This window comes from Netta rufina (genome assembly GCF_964035555.1).
Source record: "Netta rufina genome assembly, chromosome: 24".
NCBI classification, from domain to species: Eukaryota; Metazoa; Chordata; class Aves; order Anseriformes; family Anatidae; genus Netta; species Netta rufina.
The window spans coordinates 2452681-2474428 of NC_140148.1; the positions used below are offsets into that span (position 1 = coordinate 2452681).

General features: G+C 62.6%; 1 protein-coding gene across 2 annotated transcripts; it reads right to left on the reverse strand.

Annotated features, from left to right (window-relative positions):
* Positions 1–1219: 1219 nt before the first annotated feature.
* On the reverse strand, positions 1220–20728 carry JUP (junction plakoglobin). Of its 2 annotated transcripts, none has more exons than XM_084301171.1 (15): positions 20687–20728; positions 9746–9975; positions 8464–8717; positions 7782–8020; positions 6884–7085; positions 6246–6390; positions 5526–5629; positions 4324–4662; positions 3770–3925; positions 3501–3620; positions 3206–3356; positions 2953–3074; positions 2640–2679; positions 2178–2348; positions 1220–1929 (listed from the first exon to the last, which is right to left on the reverse strand). In XM_084301171.1, exons 2-14 carry the CDS (start codon positions 9966–9968, stop codon positions 2203–2205), a joined length of 2241 nt encoding a protein of 746 aa, XP_084157297.1. In that variant the 5' UTR covers positions 9969–9975; positions 20687–20728; the 3' UTR covers positions 1220–1929; positions 2178–2202. The 2 variants fall into 2 exon arrangements, with proteins under 2 accessions (XP_084157297.1, XP_084157296.1); XM_084301170.1 differs by having other exon boundaries at positions 1220–2095.
* Positions 20729–21748: the final 1020 nt, after the last annotated feature.

The following is a 21748-nucleotide window of genomic DNA, read 5'->3' on the forward strand; positions in this document are numbered from 1 at the left end:
GAAACGGCCGCGACGTTGTTCCCAGGTCCCTTTGATCACAGCTCCCATCACCCAGCACTGGTGGCAGCCGTGTCCAGCTGATTAGTGCCTCGCCGGGGGCTGCACAAAATGAGCTTTGCTACAGCAGAGCGCAGGCAGCTGCAGGGAGCTGCCTCCTCTGTGCCATGCTGGTGCTGCACATCTCACCCCATGTGCACTGATTGCAGCACCCCAAGAGCCACCAGGCACACCTCTGCGTGTCCCTACTGCCCTGGTGACATGGGGCTGGGCTCTCCCTGGGTCCCCCCACTGCTGCCCAAGGAGCGCACGCAGCCCCCAGCTGGCACAGGGCAGAGGTACAAACCCACCTGGGACAGGGACGTGGGCATCCCAGGGCCACCCCCATGTCACCCTCCCACCCCTAGCATGTATCTGGCTGTAGGCAAACCCCCCCCTGCCTCTGCAGACAGCCTCACATGAACCTGCTGCGGGTTTTCTTCTCCTGACAGCCTCATCCAGGAGCTTCGTGCCCCAGAAAGTGCTGTGGGAAAGCCTGAGGCAGGCAGCTCCTGGCAGTGCCTGTCCCCGTCCCCCGCATCCTTCCCAGGGACAAGTCCCTGTGCCGAGTGGCAGGGGACGAGGGGAGGCCGCCGAGCAGATTGGCGGCCGTGAAGTTCGCGGGTAACTTCGGGAACAGTTTCCACCTCCCAGCACGATCCCAGCCTGGCGCCTGGAGCCGCTTCCACATCGCTCTCCAAGGGAGCAGCTGTCAGAGTTAGCATTTCAGTTGAGAATATTTCCTTCTGCCATCTGCTCTTGCTATTAAAGCCAGGCGAAGGCGACCCTGTCTGACTGGAGTAAATCACTTTTCTAAGCCTAGCTTCTTGCAGCTCCGTCCCGGCTCCGCTCTATCAATCACCGGGGCTCGCTCGCAGCGCGCGCGTTTATCCCCTGGAGCTCATTAAAACGAGCTCCGTGCTGCAGCAGCAGCAGAGATGAGGCGCCGGTGATGCTGCTTAATGAACAAACATCTTAATTACTGGGAGTTTTTACCTCCTGACGGATCAGACGAGCAGCCTGGATGGAGCCGGCATGCTAACGACCCAGCACCCGGCGACAGGAGGGCTAAGAGCAAGGCCGGGTGCTGCTGTGCCTGCCCTCGCCCTCCTTCCCCAAGGGACTCGCAACCTTCCCGAGGCGGTGGAAGAACAGGCTCATGACAACCTGGGGCTGGGGGGGGTTATTTTATTCTTTGCTTTGGTCTATACAAAAACAACTTACAGAAATAATAAAATCTTCCATTCCTGAACCACACTCCAGTAACAGTCCATCCATTTCCAGTCGGAGCATTAAACCCTCAGCTCTAGAGCCTCTTTTTAAAAAAAAGTCATTAGGTAAGGAAAGAGGGGACGGAAACACACCACTCACCAAAAAGAAGGGAAACGGGTTAAAATGTGCAACAGAGATCAGTACAAGGACACGGTTCCTAATGCTGGAGTCACTTCTCTATTGTTACTGTTAGGACAGGCAGTTACACAAAGTCAGCTCCCCAACGGCTGATCAGAAAGAATTAAACCGCAGACATCCCGATGGCTAAAACGAAGGTCTTGGGACATGGGACCATTTGTTTTCAGCAAACTCCGGATTGGCCTGATTAAGTAAGTCAGAGTTCGCAGAAGACAAAGGGTTTTCTCATGTTAGATTCCTTTCCTAGAACACTAACACGCAGAACGAGTAGTGGGGAAGTTAGAAAGCACAAACTTAAAGACGGCTAAAGCCGTTGGCACCATATTAAAAATAAAAAAGAAATATATATATTCATAGAAAAGACTATTTTGCCAATAAAAGGTTGATAATGATGCAAGGTTTGTGTGTCTTAAAGCTTCAGAAACAGTATCTTGGATGCTGGATGCGGCAGTAGGTGCTCGAAGCAGTCCCAGGAGGAAGGACCTTCTCCACAGACCCACAGCGAAGAAGAAAAAACAAAATAATAAAAATTGAGAAACAAAACCTCTCGTGGGAATGGAAAAGTTTGTCTTCTCAGGCACTTCTGTCTCCCAAGTCCTTCTCGCGAATGCTCAGCTCTGGGGCCACCCTCTGGGGATGGAGGAAACACCTGCGGCGCGGCGGGAGGGAGCTCGCGTCACCCAGCGCGGGGGGCTCGGGGGGCAGCGCCCCGCGCACCCCCCCGGCGTTACCTGGTGCGGGGTCTGGGGCGCGGGTTTAGGCGAGCATGTGGTCGGCGAAGGGCGCCCGGACGCCGTCGCTGTAGGCGTCCATGGGGTAGTCTCCGTCCATGTCCATGTGCATGTCGATGGGGTCCAGGGGGATGTCACCCGAGTACATGGGGCGGTAGCCGGGGTCCAGCTCTGCCGGGGGATGAGGGACACGCAGCTCAGCTCCTGGTGCTGGGGTGGGGGCAGCACCCGGGCTCAGCCGTCCTCCTGCTCCCCCCTGTCCTGGGTAGCGGGGGACACCAGGGCCATCTGCCACCCAATACCCCAAAAACTGCGGCACAACGCGGAGCCGAGGGGCGCAGCTCTCGGGGAGCTGAGCGTCCCCACGCAGGCCAGGCAGCTGCTGGAGAGCTCCCTGAGAGCATTTAAAACCAGCTCAGCCTTGCTGTGGGGTCCTGCAGGAAGGGTTCGCTCTGTACTCACCGTCTGAGTAGGGCTCGTTGATGGGGATCATGCTCTGAGCCTACGGGAGAAGGCGACACAGTTTTAAGACGTGGGGAACGTGCACGCGTGCGCGCGACGCTCCATGGCTACGCGGTGCCCAGCCCCGTCCCGTAACCCAGGGCTGCTGGAGAGCCAAGGCTGCAGCCCTGCCACCTCCCACCTCCATCTATCCACCCGTCACCCCCATCCCAGCTCTGCCAGGAGGCAGTTACAGGGTATGGAGGCAGGAGGCGGCCTCCAAAGGTGGCCCCGTCCCTGCGAGGCTCGTCCCCGTGCCCGGCGCCGTGCTCACCGCCTCCCACGCCGCGGGGTCGTGCTTGAAGAGGGAGTTGGTGAGCTCCACGGACACGCGCTTCCTGTAGTCGGGGTTCTTGTCCTCGGAGATTCGGAAGAGCACAGCAGCTGCGTAGGTGGCTGCGGAGGGACAGGAGGCGCCGCTGACCTGGGCGGCGCAGGGACCCCGGCTCCTCGCCACAGTCAGCCCGAGGATTCCTGCTTCGGCCACGCCAACAAAGGGCAGCAGGGCTCAGGCCGGCTGCACTCACCTGTCCCCTCGTTCCTGGAGTGCAGCAGCTCCATGAGCGGAGCCGAGGCCCCCTCGGCATCAATGGCATCTGCTGCCTCCTTGTCCTGGGCCAGCTCGCACAGCACGCCGGCCGCGACGCGCTGGATGTTCTCCACCGGCGAGTAGAGGAGCTGTCAGGAGAGAGAAATGACAGCGTGAAGCAGTCGGCACGGCTGAATTCGTGGTCCTGGTGCAGCCAGCCGAGTGCTCCCAGTGGGACGTGCCAGCAGCTGGGAGGTGGCACAACACAGCCCCCAGCGTCCCCAGCCCCTGACCTGCACGAAGAGAGGGATGGTGTTGAGCCGGAAGATTTCCATCCGGTTCATGGGGTCCCGGGCCAGGATGTGCAGCGCTCCCGTGCATCCCTCCACGATCTCCTCCATCTTCACGCCATCCTGCGAGGGGACACGCGCTCAGCCAGCGTCCCCAGACCGGGGCACGACCACGCCGTGGGGACGTGCCACCCCGTGGGGACACCAGGCCATGCCAGGACCTGGGAAAAGGGGCACGGGCAGCGTGGCAAGACCCTGCCACGGGGGCTCACCGTGTAGGGTTGCTGCGTGCCGGCTGCGACGTGACGCTGAGCATCCTGGTGAGCCTTCACCAGCAGCTGGACCAGGCGGGGGATGACGGCCGCCTCCTGCAGCGGGGCATGGTTGGCCGGGCACAGGGCCAGGTTGCGGATCAGGCCGATGGTAGCCTGGAGAAGGGACCGGGGGGGGACAGAAATTCGTCAAACAGGGACCGGAGGTGCGAGTGCACCCCGTGGGCCCCTCCTGCCTGCCCCCACACCACCTCTCTCTGCAGCACAGGCTGACGCCAGCTTCCTGCAGCCCCACACACACCCTCCCATACCGGATCTGCCTCCCCCTCAGTGCGGGGGTGGCTGGGGGGGGCGAGGATTGATTTCACTGCAGCAGCCCAGCACGAGCAATTTCCTCCCATTAGCGGCCGCCAAGGACGCAGCCCTACGGAAACTGCAGCGGCCACCGGTGCTCGCTGCCTCCATCCTCCAGCTGCAAACCCCACCAGGGACCAGCAGCCTGGAGGCTCCCTCTAGTCCAGCCCCCAAATCCGCCCCCCAGAACCACCCCACACCTTGACCAGTGGCCACTGGTTGGGCTGGTTGAGGAGCTTGACGATGGCGGGGATGCCGTAGTTGAGCCGCACGGAGTTCTGCGCCATCTCGGCCTCGGGGTGCCGGCTGGTGAGGTGCCGCAGAGCGCACACGGCCGGCTCGGTGATGTCCTCCTTGTCGCCCGCCCGCAGGATGGTGTGGATCAGGGCCTCCACCCCGTTCGACTGCGTCACCAGGGTCTTGTTCTTGCTGTTGTTGCAGGTCAGGTTGGAGAGGGTGCCGGTGGCACAGGTCAGCACGTTCACGTCGTCGGAGCTCAGCTGGTTCACCAGGATCTTGAGGACGCCGTCCAGGCCCTCCTGCAGGAGCCGAGATGGGAGGTCAGAGCAGTTCCCCCAACCATGGCCAGATTCTGCCCATGCAAGCTCTTCCCCTCTTGGGGTGTCAGAGCTTCTCCCCATTACGTGGGCAGAATGCCTGCCCCAACCGTGGGGGCTCCCCCCTAGACCCAATCCCCTCTCCTTCGAGCCCCAGGCTTGTGCATCTGCAGCCGCCAGAGCTTGTGCAACCCCTGCTGCTGCTCCCAGCACCTCTCAGCATCGTCTGGGCAGAGCGAACGGCAGCGCCCCAGACACGCGCAGCTTCGCTCCGAGTTTAACATCTCCTCCACCAACTTTTCCCTGCTGGAAACGCACCCACAACGCAGCCTCCAGCTGCTCAGAGCAACGCGAGGAGCCAGCGCTCCCCGAGCCGTCCCAGGGTGACCACAGCCCCGGGGCCCAGCTGTGCAGGCAGGGCCAGGAAGGGGTTAAAGCCACGCGTCCCCCCCACGCTCAGCAGAGCCAGGGGACCCGGCTGCGTGCCTTCCACCGCCAGCCCGAATAGTTTCCACACTGCATCAGGCGCTAATCCGTGCGGAGCCGCAGCCCGAGCGCCACATGGGGAACGCATCAGGAGGCGGCGAGGGGCTGGGAAGAGCAAGGGCCACCCTCGAGCCCCACGGCTCCCGGGGCTCGGTGCCAGGGCAGCATCCTCGCTGGGGGAAGGAGCTGCTGCCGTGAGCCAGAGCAACGAGCAGCCCCGGGGATGCTGAGCAGCACGAGGATGATGCTTTGGGTTCATCCTGTTACTGGCACAGGGCTCCGTGGAGAGGGGCACGCTGGCACACCACCCATCCAACAGCCCCGAGGCGCTCCCCAAAAAGCTGTGCTGAAGCTCTCACCTGCTTGGTGGCCACATCGGAGAGGTTCCGCAGGGTCCAGAGGCAGTTCTGCACCAGCCTGGGGCTGGAACTGGTCAGGTGCTTGCCCAAGGCCTGCATGCCGCCTGCCAGGGAAACGAGACACCGAGCCGGCTATAAATATCCAGACATGCAAAGCGTCCCCAGCAGAGAGGAAAAGGGAGCAGCAGCAGCAGCTCTCTCTCTGCACGGCGAGGGCGGGCTGGATGCCACCCGACTGTGGCCTCCAACGCACGACGTCGCCTTGTGGCTTAGCGGAGGCTAAATGTGGTGCAGGAAGGCAGCTCCCTGCCCGCCAGCCGGGCCGGCTCCTGCCCACGCACGGGCCCAGGAAAGCACCTCAGCAAGCTGTCCCAGGCACCAGGTGGTTTCGCCTGGATGTGGAAGGCTTCAGAGCACCCTGTGCATCGGTTGGGAGATGGCAGCAGCCATCCGGGGGAGGAATGACAGCAGGATAACCCCCCCCTTGGATAGGGGTCAGGGTCCCCACTTGCCACCCCAAGAGGCAAGGAGCAAACGGGGCCAGGAGGAGTCACTTCTGCAGGAGGATGAGCCAAAACCCTGCAGCTCTGGGGTCTGGCACGAAGCGTGGCTTGGGGAGCAGCCTCAGGAGGCCGGACACCCTCAGCTGCATCACCCCAAAAACCCCAAATCCCAAATCATCCTGCTGTCTGCAGAGGCAGCAACCCCAAAGCCTCTTACCGGCCTCGACGATAGCGGGCTTGTTGCTGGGGCACACCGACAGCACCTTGAGCACCCGGCTCGTGGTCCACAGCAGCTTCTCGTAGTTGTAGCTGCGCATGATCTGCACCAGGGCTTGGGGTCCTCCGTTGGCCAAAATAATCAGCTGAGGGGCAAAGGGGACAGGGTCAGCACCAGCCCTGTGCACCACAGACCCCCGTCCCACGAGGTGGGGTGGGCAGCATCACCCCCTCAATTTGCTCCGGGGACCAAACCTCAGCACCCCGCGCCGTGCAGCCACGCAAGGCTGCAGCAGCTCGAGCGTAGGAGGAGAGAGCAGCAGCCCAGAGCAGCACCCCAAGAGCAAAGATGGAGCCATTGCCCTGAGCAGCAGAGGGAGAAACCCAGCCAAGCCGCTTTACCGGCCAGACTGGGACCGTCTGTGCCGGCGGGGACGTCCTGCCCGCGAGGGGTCGGACGCGACAGCGCCGCAGACAGCGCCACTGCTCTGCCTCCAGGCACGGCCCGGGGGGAGACACGGCCCAGATTTGGGGGGAGCTGCCCCCTGATACCTTCCTGAGCTTTTGCTCTGCAAGGTCAGGCAGCTTTACTCCCCTCTCCGGTCCCCCCTCGGTGCCAGTGGGCGCCCCAGGGCTCACCTTGCTCTCCTGGTTCCCGTAGGCGAGGAGCTGAAGGCAGTCGGTGGTGATGGCCAGGAACTTGGGGTTGTTCTTGTTCAGCAAAGGCACCATCTTCTGCAGCCCGTCGGCCAGGCGCACGGCCATCTTGGCCCCCTCCTGGTAGAGCAGCAGGTTGTGCAGGGTGGTGATGGCGTAGAAGAGGACCGACTCGACCGGCGAGCTGCAGGCGCAGGAGCCGCGTCAGCGCCGGCGGCCGCCGCCGGGCTCCCCACGCTGCAAGCGGGGCCCCGGGGCGCTGCCCGCACCCCTCTCTGCCCGCCCAGCACCCCAAATCCCCATCCAGCCTTGGGCACCGCCAGGGATGGGGCTCCCACAGCTCCTAGGGGCACCCACTGCTCCTAGGGGCACCCACTGCTCCTGTGGGCAGCTCTCACACCCTCAGAGGGAAGAATTTCCTCCCTATATATCTAATAATCTATCTCATCTAAACCTATATATATATATATTTTTTTTTAAGTTTAAAGCCATCCCCGCTTGTCCTATTGCTACCCCCCAACCAAGGAGTCCCTCTCCAGCTTTTCCAAGGCCCTCTTGGGGCATGGGAAGGCTGCCACAAGCTCTCCCCAGCTTCTCCAGGCTGAGCCACCCAGCTCCCAGCAGAGGGGCTCCGGCCACTGAGCATCCTCGTGGCCCTGCTCCGGAGCCACTCCAAGAAGCTCTTCCTTCTGCTGCTGGCCTCAGGCTCCTGGTGGGGTCTTTTTTTGGCACAGGCAGAAGCAGAACCCGTGCTGAGGCACAGCACGAGCCCTCCCTTCCCTTCTTTCTGCCCTAGTGAGCCTGGCTGGGACATCTCAGTTCCACCACCCTCTTAGGGCCATCCCGGTGCCGTGCCCAGCTCCCTGCAGCACCCCCGTACCTGAGCATCCTGACGAGGGCTGGGATGCCGCCGGACTTGAAGATGGAGAGCAGGCCCTCGCGGTGGTGGGAGAGGTTGTGCAGGATGCTGGTGGTGCAGCGAGCCGTGTCCAGGTCGCTGGTGCTCTGCATGGTGCGCACCACGGCCGCCACGATCTGGGACGACTGCATCAGGGCGCGGCGGGACGCCTCCTTCTTGGAGAGCTGGTTCACGATCATGGCTGCTTTGCTGACGACCACCTGGGGTTGGGAGAGGGGTTGGTGGGTGAAGGGGGTCCCAGGGCAGCCCCCTGAAGGCACACCAGGGTTCCTGCTCTGCTGTGGGTGCCCCCATCGAGGGCTGCTGCTTGGCACAAGCCTTGCCCACCTCGCAGCGCAGGGTCTGACCCACGGCACAGGGAAAAGGGGGCAGGCAGCGGGGTCTCGGGCTTTGAGAGTGGGCAAAAAGCCTGAACAAGGCCAGGACTACGAGGGCTGTGCCAGAGCAGCAGGGACAAGCTGCAGAGGTGGGCTCCATCCTGCTGCAGGGCGGAGATGACCACAGGGCTTCACCACGAGGGAAGGAGCTGGATGGCAGCAGCGGTTCGGGACCCTGTTTGTGCCATCCTTGCTGGGGAAGCACCCCCGGGGAGCCCTGCAGCTGGAAGCCCAGAGAAAGGTGCAATCAAACCACGCTTCCTTACCGGGTCCTCGTCGTTGAGCAGCTTGGTGAGCTCCGGGATGGCGCGGGTGGCCAGCTCGGCGTCGTCCTGGTAGTTGATGAGGTGCACGATGGCAGACTTGAGCATCTGCGAGGGCTCGGCCAGGCGCTGCACGTTGGTTTGCTGCCCCTCCACCTGCGTGGTGATGAGCAGGGAGCGGTCCTCCACCGTCTCGGGGTACATGGCAGCCCGGACACGCTGAGCACGGGTCATGGCCAACTGAGCCTCCATATCTGCTGCGGGGAGAGAGCAGGAGGCAACGTCAAAGGCCGGGGTCTCTCGGAGGCTCCCCAGATTTCAAGGAGGTCCCCAAATTTCAAGGAGCTGAGCAAGAAGAGCTGAGCGTCACGGCACCAGCCACGTCAGCAGTCCCAGCACGTCCTGCGAGGAGCCGGCGCTTCCAAGCGTAAACAGATAGGGCGGCGTGGAGATAAGACAACGCTCAATTAGGCGGCGTGATTAAGCAATTGTCACACGAGGCCCGTTAATTAAAAAATTAAGGGTGTTTGCAACTCACGACTGGCTGGCATTGGGGATTAGGAGAAGGACACGGAGGCCTTCCTGGTTGGGGCTGCGGGGACGAGAGCAGCAGGAATGTCCCCAGCAGAGACCTGTGGTCCCCAGCTGCCCACAGCAGGGACCGGGCAGGATTTGTCCCTCTCCACGGGGCTCTGCTTCCACTGGGAGCTCACAGCTCAGCCCTCCAGGACCCATATGAGGCGAGCCACATATTTGACTAGAGTAGATCTGCCCCCTTTTTGGGGATAAAGCTGGGGGAAGCAGCTCCTTCAGCCCAGCGGGCTGCGCCACCGTCTGCTTCGCCCCAGCGGCAGCGGGGGAAGGCGAGCGGGCTGTCAGGGCTTTACAGCGTGTACCCAGGGCTTTGCCAGGCACAGCGAGACAGGTTTCCCGAGCAGGCAGGTAGCAGAGCAGACGGCCGACCCGTGGGCTGGGATCAGATGTTCCTCTCCGCAGCCAACCAAGCGGCAGGCTGGGATGAGTGCGCACAGCTCAGCACCAGTGCGGGCTCTGGCTGCGCGCCCTCGACGCCAGAGCTCTCGGGCGCAGGGGAAGGAGGACGGGAGGGAGGATATTTTAGGCAGCAACAACTCCCAGGGTGTGGAAGGCTGCGCGGAGGAGTGCCCAGAAGGAGCACGGTAAGCACAGGCCACGGGAGAGCCGTGGGGGAGGTGGAAGAAGGAAGCAGAAACGCAGCTGAGCTGGCGGCCAACCCCCATGGCATCCTGCCCCCCCAGACCCCTACCTTGTGCTTGGCTCTGGCTCTGGCCTCCTCCCTGGCAGTAGCTCGTGGTGGTCTTCTTGATGGTGTACTGCTTCCCGTAGACCTCGTCATCGTCCCCCAGGCACTTGCTGCTGACGGAGGGCACCTGGGTGTTGACGCCGGAGTGGATGCCCGAGTCGTAGGTGTAGGTCTGCTGCCACTCCGTCACCTTGATCGGCTGCTCCATCATGTTCATCACCTCCATGGCTGCTCTGTGGGGCAGGGAGCCGACAGCTTGTAGGGCAGAGCCCGGGGTCTCTCCGCGCCACCTTCCTGCCCCACGGACCCCGGCGGCGCCCCCGCCGCAGCCGAGCGCAGCCGCCCGGGCGCAGCCCGCCAGCAGATCGCTATCTGCCCTCCTCCCCCAAGCGAGATGAAAGGCGGCACCGAGCTGACGAACCCACAGCTCAGCACTTTGCTGCTCGTGTTCAGACACGAAGCGTGGCTGCACCCGGCGCTGAGCCGCCCGCCCGCCTGCCAGCGCCCGCCGCGCGAGACCGCGTCTCAGCACCTCGGTGCCGAAGCGCAGAGGGGCCTCCCCGCTCCCGCACGCAGGCTGTTTCAAAACCAGGTTTTTGGAGAGGGGAGCTGGCAGCGAGCTGAGGACGAGGCTGGGACTCTGGGAATAAAATAAAATCTTTCAAAGGCTCTGCTGGGACGCTCCTAAAAATAAGCAGGCGAAGCCAGTGGCTCGGTTCTCTCATGGCAGCCTGGGTGCCCACGGTCTGGGTGCTCCCTGTGCTGAGTGTGGTGCCAGCAGCACGCTCACTACCAGCTCCTGGGGGTCCCCAAGCAGCTGGGTTAGGCTCGGGGACACCAGCATGGTCCCCCCAAGACTCATCCAGCAATGGGTGAGCCAAGGTGTGGCACGTCCCCATGCTCACGGTGCGCCATGGCTGCAAACAGATCAGGGAGCAGCCAGAAACCTGGCGTCAGAGCCTGGGGAGGGGAGGGAGAGGGAAGTGGGGCAGCCCCATCCCCTGGGAAGAGGGGCCCGCAGCAGCTGGTGCTCATGAATTATCGCAGAGGGGTGGCAACGCTGCTCCAGCTGCCCCGGCAGCCCCAGCAGGGAGGCTCACAGCACTGGGAAGCAACACTGGGAACACCCTGGGCATGGGGTCCCGGCACCCAACACCAGCGTGGGAGGCTCCGGGAGCAAAGGGGAGCCGGGACCCACGGGAGATCCCAAGCAGAGAGGAGCAGCTCCCGCCCGCAGCCGCCTCCTGCGCATGGCGATGCCGTGAGTCACCGCGGGGCTGGGGCAGACGGGAACGCTCCGCTCCCTGCTCTGCTCCCTGCCAGCCTCCAGCAGCTGCCTGGGCCTCCAGGGAAGCCCGTCGGCAGGACGAGCCCTGCTCCAGCCCTGTCTGGCTGCTCCAGAGTCTCGGGGACCAGACTGCGATCCCCAAACGCAGCACGGCTGCTCCGTCCCCAAACCCAGAACCAACCACCTCGGGGGTACTTTTTAGCTGTTTTTTTTTTGTTGCTGGTAGTTTGGGGGAGGAGAGGCAAAGGAGGATATTAGGATATCACCAGCCCACAGGGGCAGGAAGCTGCAGGGCTGAGTCACCAATCCCGCACGCAGCCCCCGGCCGGGATGGGGGGCACCCAGCGAGCCCCCGGCCTCCTGCAGCAGCCGAGGCCGCCCGGGGAGGGGATGAGTCAGAGTTTCAGACTCGATAAGAGGCGAAGGGAGCAGCTGCCGCGCGGCGCCCGGCGGAGCTGGGAGCAGCTCTGCCAAACAGAGGCGTAATTACCACCTCCACCAGCACTGATTCATGCAGCAGGCTGGACCAGGGCGGCCGCGTGCCCGTGGCCCCGAGCCAGCTCCGAGCTTTTTGGGGAAAATCTGGGGGTCCGTAAAAGCTGGCACTGCCACCAGCATCGTCCCTGAGTAAGTTAAGGGCGGCAGGATGAGCCCCCACGGGGTGGGCAGCCCTGGTACCCCACCACCCAAGTGAGTCAGGGCGTTGGGTGGTGGCAGAGGACGCGGATTGCGCAGAGCTGGGGGGGGGCCAGGGCGGCGCGCACGGGCTTGGCGCGGCTCGCCCCAGCGCTGCGGGCTGTTCCCAAGGAGCAGCCGAGCCCTGGCGAGCGGCACAGGCCGCCACTCACCGGGAAAACATCCCGGCTCAGGTACCCAAACCCTTTCCTGAGGAGGGGTGGAGGTCAGGGCGCAGCGAGGCCGGAGCATCCTGCACCCCACTGCCCCCCCCCCAGCAGCCTTCCTGGCAGTGGGGGGCTGTTCCTGTCAATTCGGTGTTCTCGGAGCTGTAAAGCAGCGAGCTGCACGCTGCTCTGGCTTTAATGGGTTGTGCATAATGCATGTTTATAAGGCAGTAAAAGGCAGCCCTGCTAATGGAGGCCGCGGGAGGCAGGTTATTCCCATGGCAGGGTGCGGGCTGGAGCTGGGCTTTCCGATCAGTGCAGAGCAAAGGGGGGTGAGACGCAGCCCCAAGGGCAAATCCAGCCAAGCTGGGGGGGTGCACAGCATGCAGCCAGCCCCAGATCCTCCAGCAAAGCCTCACAAGGCGCTCAGGTGTCAGGGGGGTGTTGGTGAAAGCAAGCCCTCCCCATTTGGTAACCATGGCGTTGGGAAGCCTGACAAAATGCCACCAAAGCACAGCCACCAGCCACCACAAACAGGTTGGGTGCCTGGATCACGAGCTGAGGAGCCCCCCCAGCCCTAAACCAGGGCAGCAGCAGGCAGAGGACGAGGCTGGGGCAGGAGGGAGGAGGCAGGAAGGGTCCCACGGTGCCACCACGGAGCAGCTGGCACCAATGGGGCTCACCGAAGCCATCAGCAACCCCAACGAGCAGCAGCGTGCAGAGCCCTGGCAGCAGCCCCAGCCACCTGCCAGGTCCCCACACCAACACTTGGAAAGCTGCCCTGGACAGGGCTGGACGAGGGGAGAGCAGAGCCAAGGGCATCAAAGCTCCTCCACGGCACAGACGAGGTGTGGGTGGGAGCACCCCGGCACCCGGAGCTGGCAGGAGGGGCCCGTTCCCATCCGCACGCACTCAGCCAACCTGCCACGGCTGCTCTGCAGTTCACAGGCGGTTGACGAGCACTTAATTTTTTTCAAACACCCGCGAGTTGGGCTCAAACGCTGCCTTTTTCCATAGCTGTGCATTATGCATGAGCCGTCCCCCCCCCCCCCCCCCGCTGCCGCCCTCCTCCCTGTCTGCACCGCAAGCCTCCGAGACATCAAAAGCGAGCGGAGCTGCTCAGATCTGCGACGGGCTCAGGTGATCTGCCCCAGACAGGCTACGAGCAGCAGAACAGACCCAGGCTAATGAGCACGGGTGTTCCTGTGAGATACCAGCCCCGTTATAACAGCCCCAGCAGCATCGCCCCGCTGATGGGCACCAGCCCAGCACCGCTGTGGGTTTGCTTTCTGCCACAGGCGGCTGAAGCTGGTGGCACCGAAGGTGACAGGGCCAGTGGAGCAAGTGTCAGAGGCTGCAGAAGCAGAGGGAGATGTTTCCTGAATCCTGCACCGGGCATCCTGTTGTTCCTCACACCTGACACAAGCATTTCCATCCCCTCTGCTGTCCTCAGATGTCCCCGCTCCTCAGCGGGGACCGAGCTGGCAGGTGACACTGCAGGCAGGGGATGCTGCTTAAGCCTGGTTTGACCTTCAGAAGCATCCATCACAGCCACATTGAGGCTTTTGGAGGCGAGCAGCTTGCAGCAGAGCATGCAGAAACGCAAAAGCAGGACCCTCAGGACCCTCACCTTCCCCGGCAGCTCAAGAGCCAGGAACCAGGCAGAGCTCTCTGTGCAGAAAGCAGGGAGCAGGGCACACAAGGAAATACCTGCTCCAGAAGGGGCAGCCCCACAGCACAGGCAGGCGAGCAGCTCCAGCCACACAAGCACAGGGCAGGAAAAAGGTTAAATCCTCCCCCCCCTTGCTTCCTGGAGCCAGGCATCCTGGTGGAAAACCAGAGGAAGCCACCAGCACTGCACAGCCCCGGCCAGAGGGCTCATCTGTCTCCAGAATTATTTGATCAGCAGCCAGACAACATCGTCTCCCCACAGACACCGTCTGCAGAGGAAGTCTCCAGTAAACTCCAGTAGACTCCAGTAAACACTCGTCCTCCTGCCCGGAGAGCCCCTTCCTCTGGGGACAAGCAGGACGCAGCCTCCGGAGCCCAGCGCTGGCACCGGTTTCCAGCTGAGCTGCCTGGGAGAAGCAGCAGGGAAGCGATAAATGCTGCTGGAGGCAGAAACAGTCACTGCCCAGGGGCTCCCTGGCATGCTGGGGATGGGGCTCACAGTGCTGCAGGAGGGGAGTGAACCCCAGGCTGGGGGCTGCGGTGCTCAGCAGGACCCAGCCCCTCTAGGTCAGCAGGTGGGGGCATAGGAGCACCCCCAAAACCCAGATCACAGACTTGGGGTGTCCAGAAGCAGGCAGCAAGACCCTGATGCAGTGGTGGTGTGAGGCAGGGCCTGATCCTGGAGCTGCCCTGGCTGGGCAGGGGGCAGAGGAGCTGTCAGAGCCCCCCAGCACCTCCCCAGCCTTGCAGAGAACAAAGGGCAGCGGGGCTGGAGCTCCATTGTGTCCTGGCAAGCTGGGCTGCAGGAAGCACGTGAGCGATGGTAATTACAGTTACTTGGGCTTTTAAGAGAAGGAAAGAGGTATTTAAGGCAGTGCAACAAATACCATGCAAGGAAAAAAAAAAAAAAAAAAGACTATTTTATTTAGAAGCACTTCTGCTGCACGCAAGTGATCTCCGGTCCTCCCCAGGCGCCTGGAGAGGCAGGAGGATTATTTGATGCCTCTCAGACAAAGCGGGGACGATGCAGCAGGGCTGGGGCAGCCACAGCCCAGAGGTGACGGTGCCACCGCCGTGCGGCAGCTAACGAAGCCGAGACAGCCAGCACCGCGTAAAAGCTTCAGCAGCTTTGAAAAGGATCCACGGCAGGAACAAGCGGCGCAAGGATGGAGAGAAAGGAGCTTTTCAAGACCCTGCCGGCATCAATGGGATGCATTAAAGTCAGAGCCCTGCTCGCGCAAGCCGTTTCAATGAGGGCTGTACAGCGCAGAGAAGTCAAAGGATTCAAAGGGGGATGAGAGAGCAGCTTGAAGTTTAATGAGGAGGAGAGCGGCGGGGAGCAGCGCGGCACCGCGCACCCCAATCAGCCCCGCTCCGGCCCTGCCCTCGCCAGCCCTCAGACAAAGGAGCTGGCCGCCTTTGTTTGCGGTGTTTGCACACCCAGAGCGGCTCCCGGCCACTGTTTGCACACCCAACAGGCTGCGGCCACGCGTGGCTCAAGGTGGGCAGCAATGGGCATGGGAGCTGCTGTCCAAATCCACACCCCATAACCAGAGGCAGCTCCTCAAGCCCTATTTATTTCTCAGCTGCTCCCAACCAGGTGTTTGGGAGCTGCTGAGAGCCCCACGTGAAGCCCATTTCTGCTCCCCCCCCCACCTGGCTCCAGCCCTGGCCCCATATCCCCCCCACAGCCCCCTCTCTGCTCTCTACCAGGGCGCAGCTCACTGGAAACACACGTGCCCCAAGCCTTGCCTTCACCCAAATTCAGGGTTACTGACAGCTCCAGCACACACACTGCGATATTTTGGCACTTCCCATCCCAAACTGAGGTACCACCCACTGCACATCCCTCCCTCGTGGGGGCACGCACAATGCTGGCCATTAGGGTCACCCTGCAGCACAGCCCCAGCAGGTCCCTGGTGTCTCTGGCTGCCCTTTTCCCCCCAGATCAAGGCACAAGACTCTCAGCCAAGCCATTTCAAGGCCAGGAAGAGCTCAGAGGTGGGACCAGGCGCTGCAGGGCTCTACCTGCAGCCCAGCCCAGCTCCCCACCCCACCCAGCCAGTGCAGGAATCACCCTGATTGCGGCACAGGGCGGAGCGATCCTGTCCTAAAACACATTCCTGCTGAGGCACAAAGTCACCCTGGAGAATAATTCTCCTCTGAGAGCCCAGCCAGCCCTTTCCAGCTCTGTCCTGGCCACCAGCACCCACATTCCTCCCTCCCTGCGTGCATCCCTGCGGCTCTGCCCAGGTCAGGTATTTTCACACCCCGTGCGCACAGGGCACCGGCCTCCCCCCAGGGGGAGGAAAGCTTTAAGCCTCCCCTCCACCCTCCCGAGCCAACACCCATCCTCTGCCATCAGCAGGAGCTTCTCCCGCACGTGGGAAACCTCCTCCCACCCCACCCTGCTCCAGCAGCACCCGCCACTGCCCCTGCACCCTCGGACACGAGGCTGGGTGCTGTGCTAAACGTGGATGGAGCAGGAGCACCTCCCACCCAGCCTCACCCCTCGACCTGTCTCAAATGCATTCAGAAGAGGTGGTTTTGGTAAAAACCTTCAAGTGCCACCACAGCACCCACGCTCCCCCTCTCCTAGGGGTCACCAGCACCCGTGGAGACCCACAGGGGCACCAGGAACAGGAGGATGCAGCTGAGCAGCTCCCCCCTGCAACAAGAGATCACCAATCTCATCGGGAACACTGCTGGGAAAGATGGGAACTCATTGCTTGTCCACGGGAAGGAGAAACTGGCACAGTGCAATTAATCACAATAACTCCATCTGGATAAGAAGAAATTATTTTGTTTTAAAGAGCACCGGGAACAAGTTGTCCTTTAAGAACACGATAATTGCAGGCTTTTCAGATTTCGGCTTGGAGGCTCGCATGCTGTCTCCAGCTAGAATAATGGTGTCCAAAAAACACACGATTCTGCCACCTGGCCCTGATTCTGCCAGCAAAGAACAGAGGGAAGGGAAGCTGGGCTGAGGGCTGCTGCGCCCCAGCTTAATTTCCCCATCCGATTGCATTACATCTGCAAAGTTCAAATGCTTCACGAGGAATTATCACCAACACCCGTCAGCACCCAGCCTGTCGGAGCAAGTTAATGATTTGTCACCGGGGCTCAGCCCGCATGTCACAGTGATTACAGCAGGCTCTTTACAGCAGCCAAAGGTCTCCAACAGCAAAGAACCAAACACCTTCTGCCCAGCAAAGCACCTCGGAAAGCAGGACCAAGGCACATCCTGAGACCGCAGGGATGTGGATAAAGGAGCAGGACAGCACCAAGCAGGATTAAACACCCCAACAGGGAGCAGCTGGTTCACCGCCCTGGAAAATGCTGGCAGCACTCGGCTTCCTGGTGGCACCAGGGCCCCGAGGTGCTCGGCTCTGGCTCCTGCCCCCAGCACAGCATCCCCTGCTCCATCCCCACCTGGAGGAGGGACCTTCGCCAAGGTCACAGGGAAGATGCCACGGGGCCAATTCCTAGTCCCAGGCTGGGTCTCAAGCACCAAAGCAGGCAATGCTGCTTGACCCCACAAGGGCACCGGCACTTGCTCATCTTCACAGCCTCGAGAAGAGATGTCCAGAAAGCACCGAGCATCCTGAATCAGCCCCCTCTGCAGCTCCACGTCTGAGCCAGCAGCTCCTTGCTCAGCACCTTGTAGAGAACCGAAGCCCCAAGGAGCCCTGCTCCAGCACAAGGCTCCTGCCCTTTTTCTAAAGGGATTTTAGATCCGAGCGACCGAAGCATTACGGAATGCCTCCGGGGCTGTCAGCATCCGCAGAAAAACTAAGTAGGGATGGCAGACTTAGAGACTCCAAACCCCTGGCTAATTAGAAACATCCTCCTCTGCCCCACTCCCCCCGTAGCTGTTTAGGAAACATTACTGTGATGCTCATGGGCAGCGTGCTGCAGCCGAGCAGGATGACACCCAGGGCACTCAGAGGCACCTCACCATGACAGGAGGATGCAATAACCCAGGGGGCAGCTTGCAAGCCAAAACCCAGCTCAGGGTCAAGCACAGGCTGAGGACGATCCCAAGGGAAGCAGAAGGAGGACTGATGCAGCACCCAGAGCATCCCCTTCCCCCTGCCAGACCCTGAAACTTTGGGGTGCAGGTGCACGCACCCAACAAGCCACCCCAAAGTCCCCTCCAGCACCCGATCCCTTGCAGGACATGGGATCCAGGAGGAGCCCAATGTTCAGGTGAACGTTAACAGGCTGAACAGGAGCAGGCAGCAACACGCCTGAGCATGGCCCAGATTTTGGGCTGTGCAGGGCCAGCTTTGGGACAGCACCACAGGGCACAGCAGGGCTGTGGGTTGCTGAAGGTTTGGAGCATTCTGCAGCTCAGTGCTGGCCAGCAGCAGTTCAAACACAGATGTGTTATTTTAGCTGCTTAGGTCAAGTTTTAAGACTTTTTTTTGGCAGCTGCTCCCCCGTGCAGAGGCAGCATGCCTGCTCCATCCCCAGCCCTGCAGGACTGGGGTAAAACTAACCCTGCAGGAGTGAGAAATGCTGCACCAAATTCAAGGCTACAAGCCAACAGGTCCACAACTACTCCTGCACAGCCCAGCTGGGGACACCCCAGGTCCCAGAGCCACCACCACCACCAGTTCCCATTTGCTGGGTGATCCCAGAGCCTGCCTGGCTGGGAAAACACCAACTGAAGTGAAGGTGAAAGCTGGAAACGGTGCCAAGAGACATCCGAGGTAGAATCACAAGGCTTTAAGAGACCTTCAATTTCTTTTTAGGTTCTGCGAATTAGAAGCCAACCTGATTTAGGATTTCAAATCTCAGGGCTTGGTATGGATGCAGCAATTAAAGCCTTGCAAGTCGCCTGCGTGGAGCCCCCACCCTCCCCAGCTCCCCTCCTGGAGGCTCTGCCATCTGCGAGCCGAAGCCCCAAGATGTGGAAGTGTGATAAGGAGCCAAGCACCAGCAAATGCTCCCACACCAAACCACAGCCTCGAAGGGAAGCCACCGTCTTCAGCACAGGCACAGCCTCCGCTGAAAAAGCCTCGCAGCTGCAGAGCAGTTGCCTGGCCCAGCTGCTAGATCTGATTAAGGATTTCAGGTGGTGGCAGGGGGGGGAAAAAAACAAAGGGGGAGAATTAACAGGATTAGGGCAGCACTCAATAGCAATGCTAAAACACAGCACCAGGACCAGAGGGGAAATTCCTCAAGGTCTCCAGGTGCAATCCAACCTGGGTTCTGCTGTGCCACCAGCACTGCACACCGGGACCCCCGTGGGGACAGGGCACGAGGGGCTCTGACACCCAGACCTTGGCTGTCCCCCCCCCACTGTTGCAGGAGCTTCCTGGGGCAGGGAGGCTGCACCAGGGCAGACAATGGAGCAGGAGAGCCATTGTTTGGAGGGGAGGGCCCGTCCTGCCTCCTCACAGCACTCCCCAACTGTTGGAGCTGACACAGCTCCGGGGACTCGCACCCTACAAAACCAGCTCACCACCACCCATGGGGCCACAGAGCCAGCTCTGAAGGGGGCACCAGAACACCTCGACCACCAGAGCCATGAGTTCTTGGCATTCCCGTCCTACAATCCTCATATTTAAGCCGAATTTGCAATAGGAGATTGTTATTTTTAATGACACTCTATGGAAATCCTCTGAAGCAAGGTGCAATTACAGGCTTCACATGCATAAAGACAGTTTAATTGGGTGCTCCACGCCCTCCCCGCCTGCCCTGGTAAGGCACCAACAAGAACCCGGGAGGGGACCACGACCCACCCGGCTGCTCCACGGCCCCCCCAGGGGTGGGCTGGGGGCAGGACCCCCCCCAGCACCCAACACAGGAGGAGAGATCAATGCATGGGGACACCGCCGCCAGCACACACAGGGTCAGGCTGTCACCCCAACGGTGACACCATTACAACTGGGGGGCCCGGGACCAGTACTGGGGGCACTGGGACCCCACCCAAGGTGCTCTCCCATCACAGCCATGCCCCCCCCAGCAGGCACCCGTGCTCCTGCCACCTCTCCCTGCACGACAGCCCTCGGCAGGCAACTCCCAGCGACATTTCAGCATTATCCTTTCATCTGCGCTGCAAACCTGATTAATTAGGCTAATCACTCAGCTAACGCAATTAGAGCCCTCGCTGCTCCCCAAACGCCAGCCAGTTTCGCTCTGCCCCCCCTCCCTTCGTGTTCTCCGGCTCGGATTTTCGCCGTCAGCCTCTCGCGGGGGTTTCGGACGGGAAAACTCCTTCCTCCTCCCTCCTCCTCCTCCCGGCTGGGCAGCGCCCGGCCGTGCCTCCAGCCACCCCCGCGGGGGGACCGGGGAACGGCTCCCACCCTGTCCCGGTACCGGCACGGAGCCGCCACCCGACCCCCGGTACGGGCTCGCCCCGGGGAGCGACCGAACGGGACCTGCTCCGCCCGCGGGGAGAGCAACGAGCCCGGGAGCGACGCCCCCGGCCGGGACGGAGCCCCGGGACCCCGCCCGGTTCTCGCCCCGGAGCCCTCTCCGGCTCCAGACCCCGCCCGGTCCTTGCACCCGAGCCCTTCCCCAGCCCCGGTTACTCCCGGTTCACGTCCCGAGATCCTTCGCCAGCACCGGGACCCCGCCCGGTTCTCAAACCGGAGCCCTTCTCCGGCTCCGGACCCCTCCCGGTCCTTGGACCACGACCCCTCCCCAGCCTCAGGACCCCTCCCGGTTCTCAAATCGGACCTTTCCCGACTCCGGAACCCCTCCCGGTCCTCATACCGGGACCCTCCCGGCTTCAGCTATTCCCGGTTCACAACCCAGGACCCCTCCCCAGCCCCGAGACCGCTCCCGGTTCTCGCACTGGACCCCTCCCAGCCCCGGAATCCCTCCCGGTGCTTACCCCAGGACCCCTCTCCAGCCCCGATTACACCCGGTTCTCTCACCGGGACCCCCTCCGTAACCACCCCCCTCCCGCTCCACACACCGGGACCCCCCTCCCCAGCCCCGGTCCCCTCCCGGTTCTCGCCCCGTGCCCCCTCCCCAGCCCCGCTTACACCGGGATCCAGCCCCGGGACCCCTCCCGGTGCCCCCTCCCCAACCCCGGCTGACCCCGGGACCCCTCCCGGTCCTCACCCCAGCCCCGGTACCCCCCCGGTCCCGGCTGCGCCCCCCCCCGGTGCCCCCCGCCCCTCTCACCTGCGCGCCGCTCCCTGCGCGGGCACTGCCGCCCGCCCCGCTCCTGCCCGAACAAAAGGCGAGCAGCGCCCTGCCCCGCCCCGCCCCGCCCCGCCGAACGCCTTCGCCATTGGTTCTCCCCACCGCCCATCACCCCGGGTCCCGCCCCCGCCGCCCGTGTTTATCCCCTCGCCATTGGTCGGCGCGCGGACGCCCCGCCCTCAGCCGGCAGGGGATTGGCGCGGGGGGGGGTGGAGGGGGCGTGGCTGAGAGAGGGAGGGGCCCACCTGGGTGACGTCAGGAGGGAGGGAGGGGCAGGGGGCGGGGCTTGGAGGGGCGGGGCCGGTGGGGCGTGGGGACCCCCCCCCCCATGTCCCCGTCCCTGTCCCCGTCCCCCCGTGTCCCCCCCAGGCACCCCCCGGACCCCCCCCCCCCCTCCACCTGCAGCACCCCTGGGTGCTGCCCCCCCTCGGGGCCCCCCCAGCACCACCCCCAATTTCTCGCGTGTGCCAAAATCGGGCGGTTTCGCACCAAAATCAGCCAGGAGCATCCCAATGGGGGGGGTCAGGGCACGGTGCCCAACGGGCTCAGGACCCCTGTGTCCTACGGGGGGGGATTTTTGCCCTCCAAAGTGCCCCCACACACACACCAGGGGGGTTTGGCCCCATGGACACCAAACCAGCCGGGTTTCACCCCAAATTGTGTCCGAGTTGGTGCGAAATGAAGCACTGAGGGCACAGGGCTCGGCAGGGTGGCGGAGGGGCTCGAAGGCCAGGAGGGGGGCCAGAAGGGGGTGGTCATGCCCCCCCCCGACCCTATACCCAGCAGGACAGGGGGCAGGAGGGCAGCCCCCGGTCCCCAAAACGCACCCCCCGGCTGTGACCGCACGGCCATGCTTGGTGACACCGTGGGCGAATCCAGCCTGGTTGAGGGCATCCGCGCTCCCCAGGTGCAGGGAAGGGGAAACTGAGGCAGGAGCAGCAGCAGAAGCAGTAACAGCAGTAACAGCAGCAGTAACAGCAGTAAGAGCAGTAACAGCAGCAGCAGTAACAGCAGTAACAGCAGCAGTAACAGCAGTAAGAG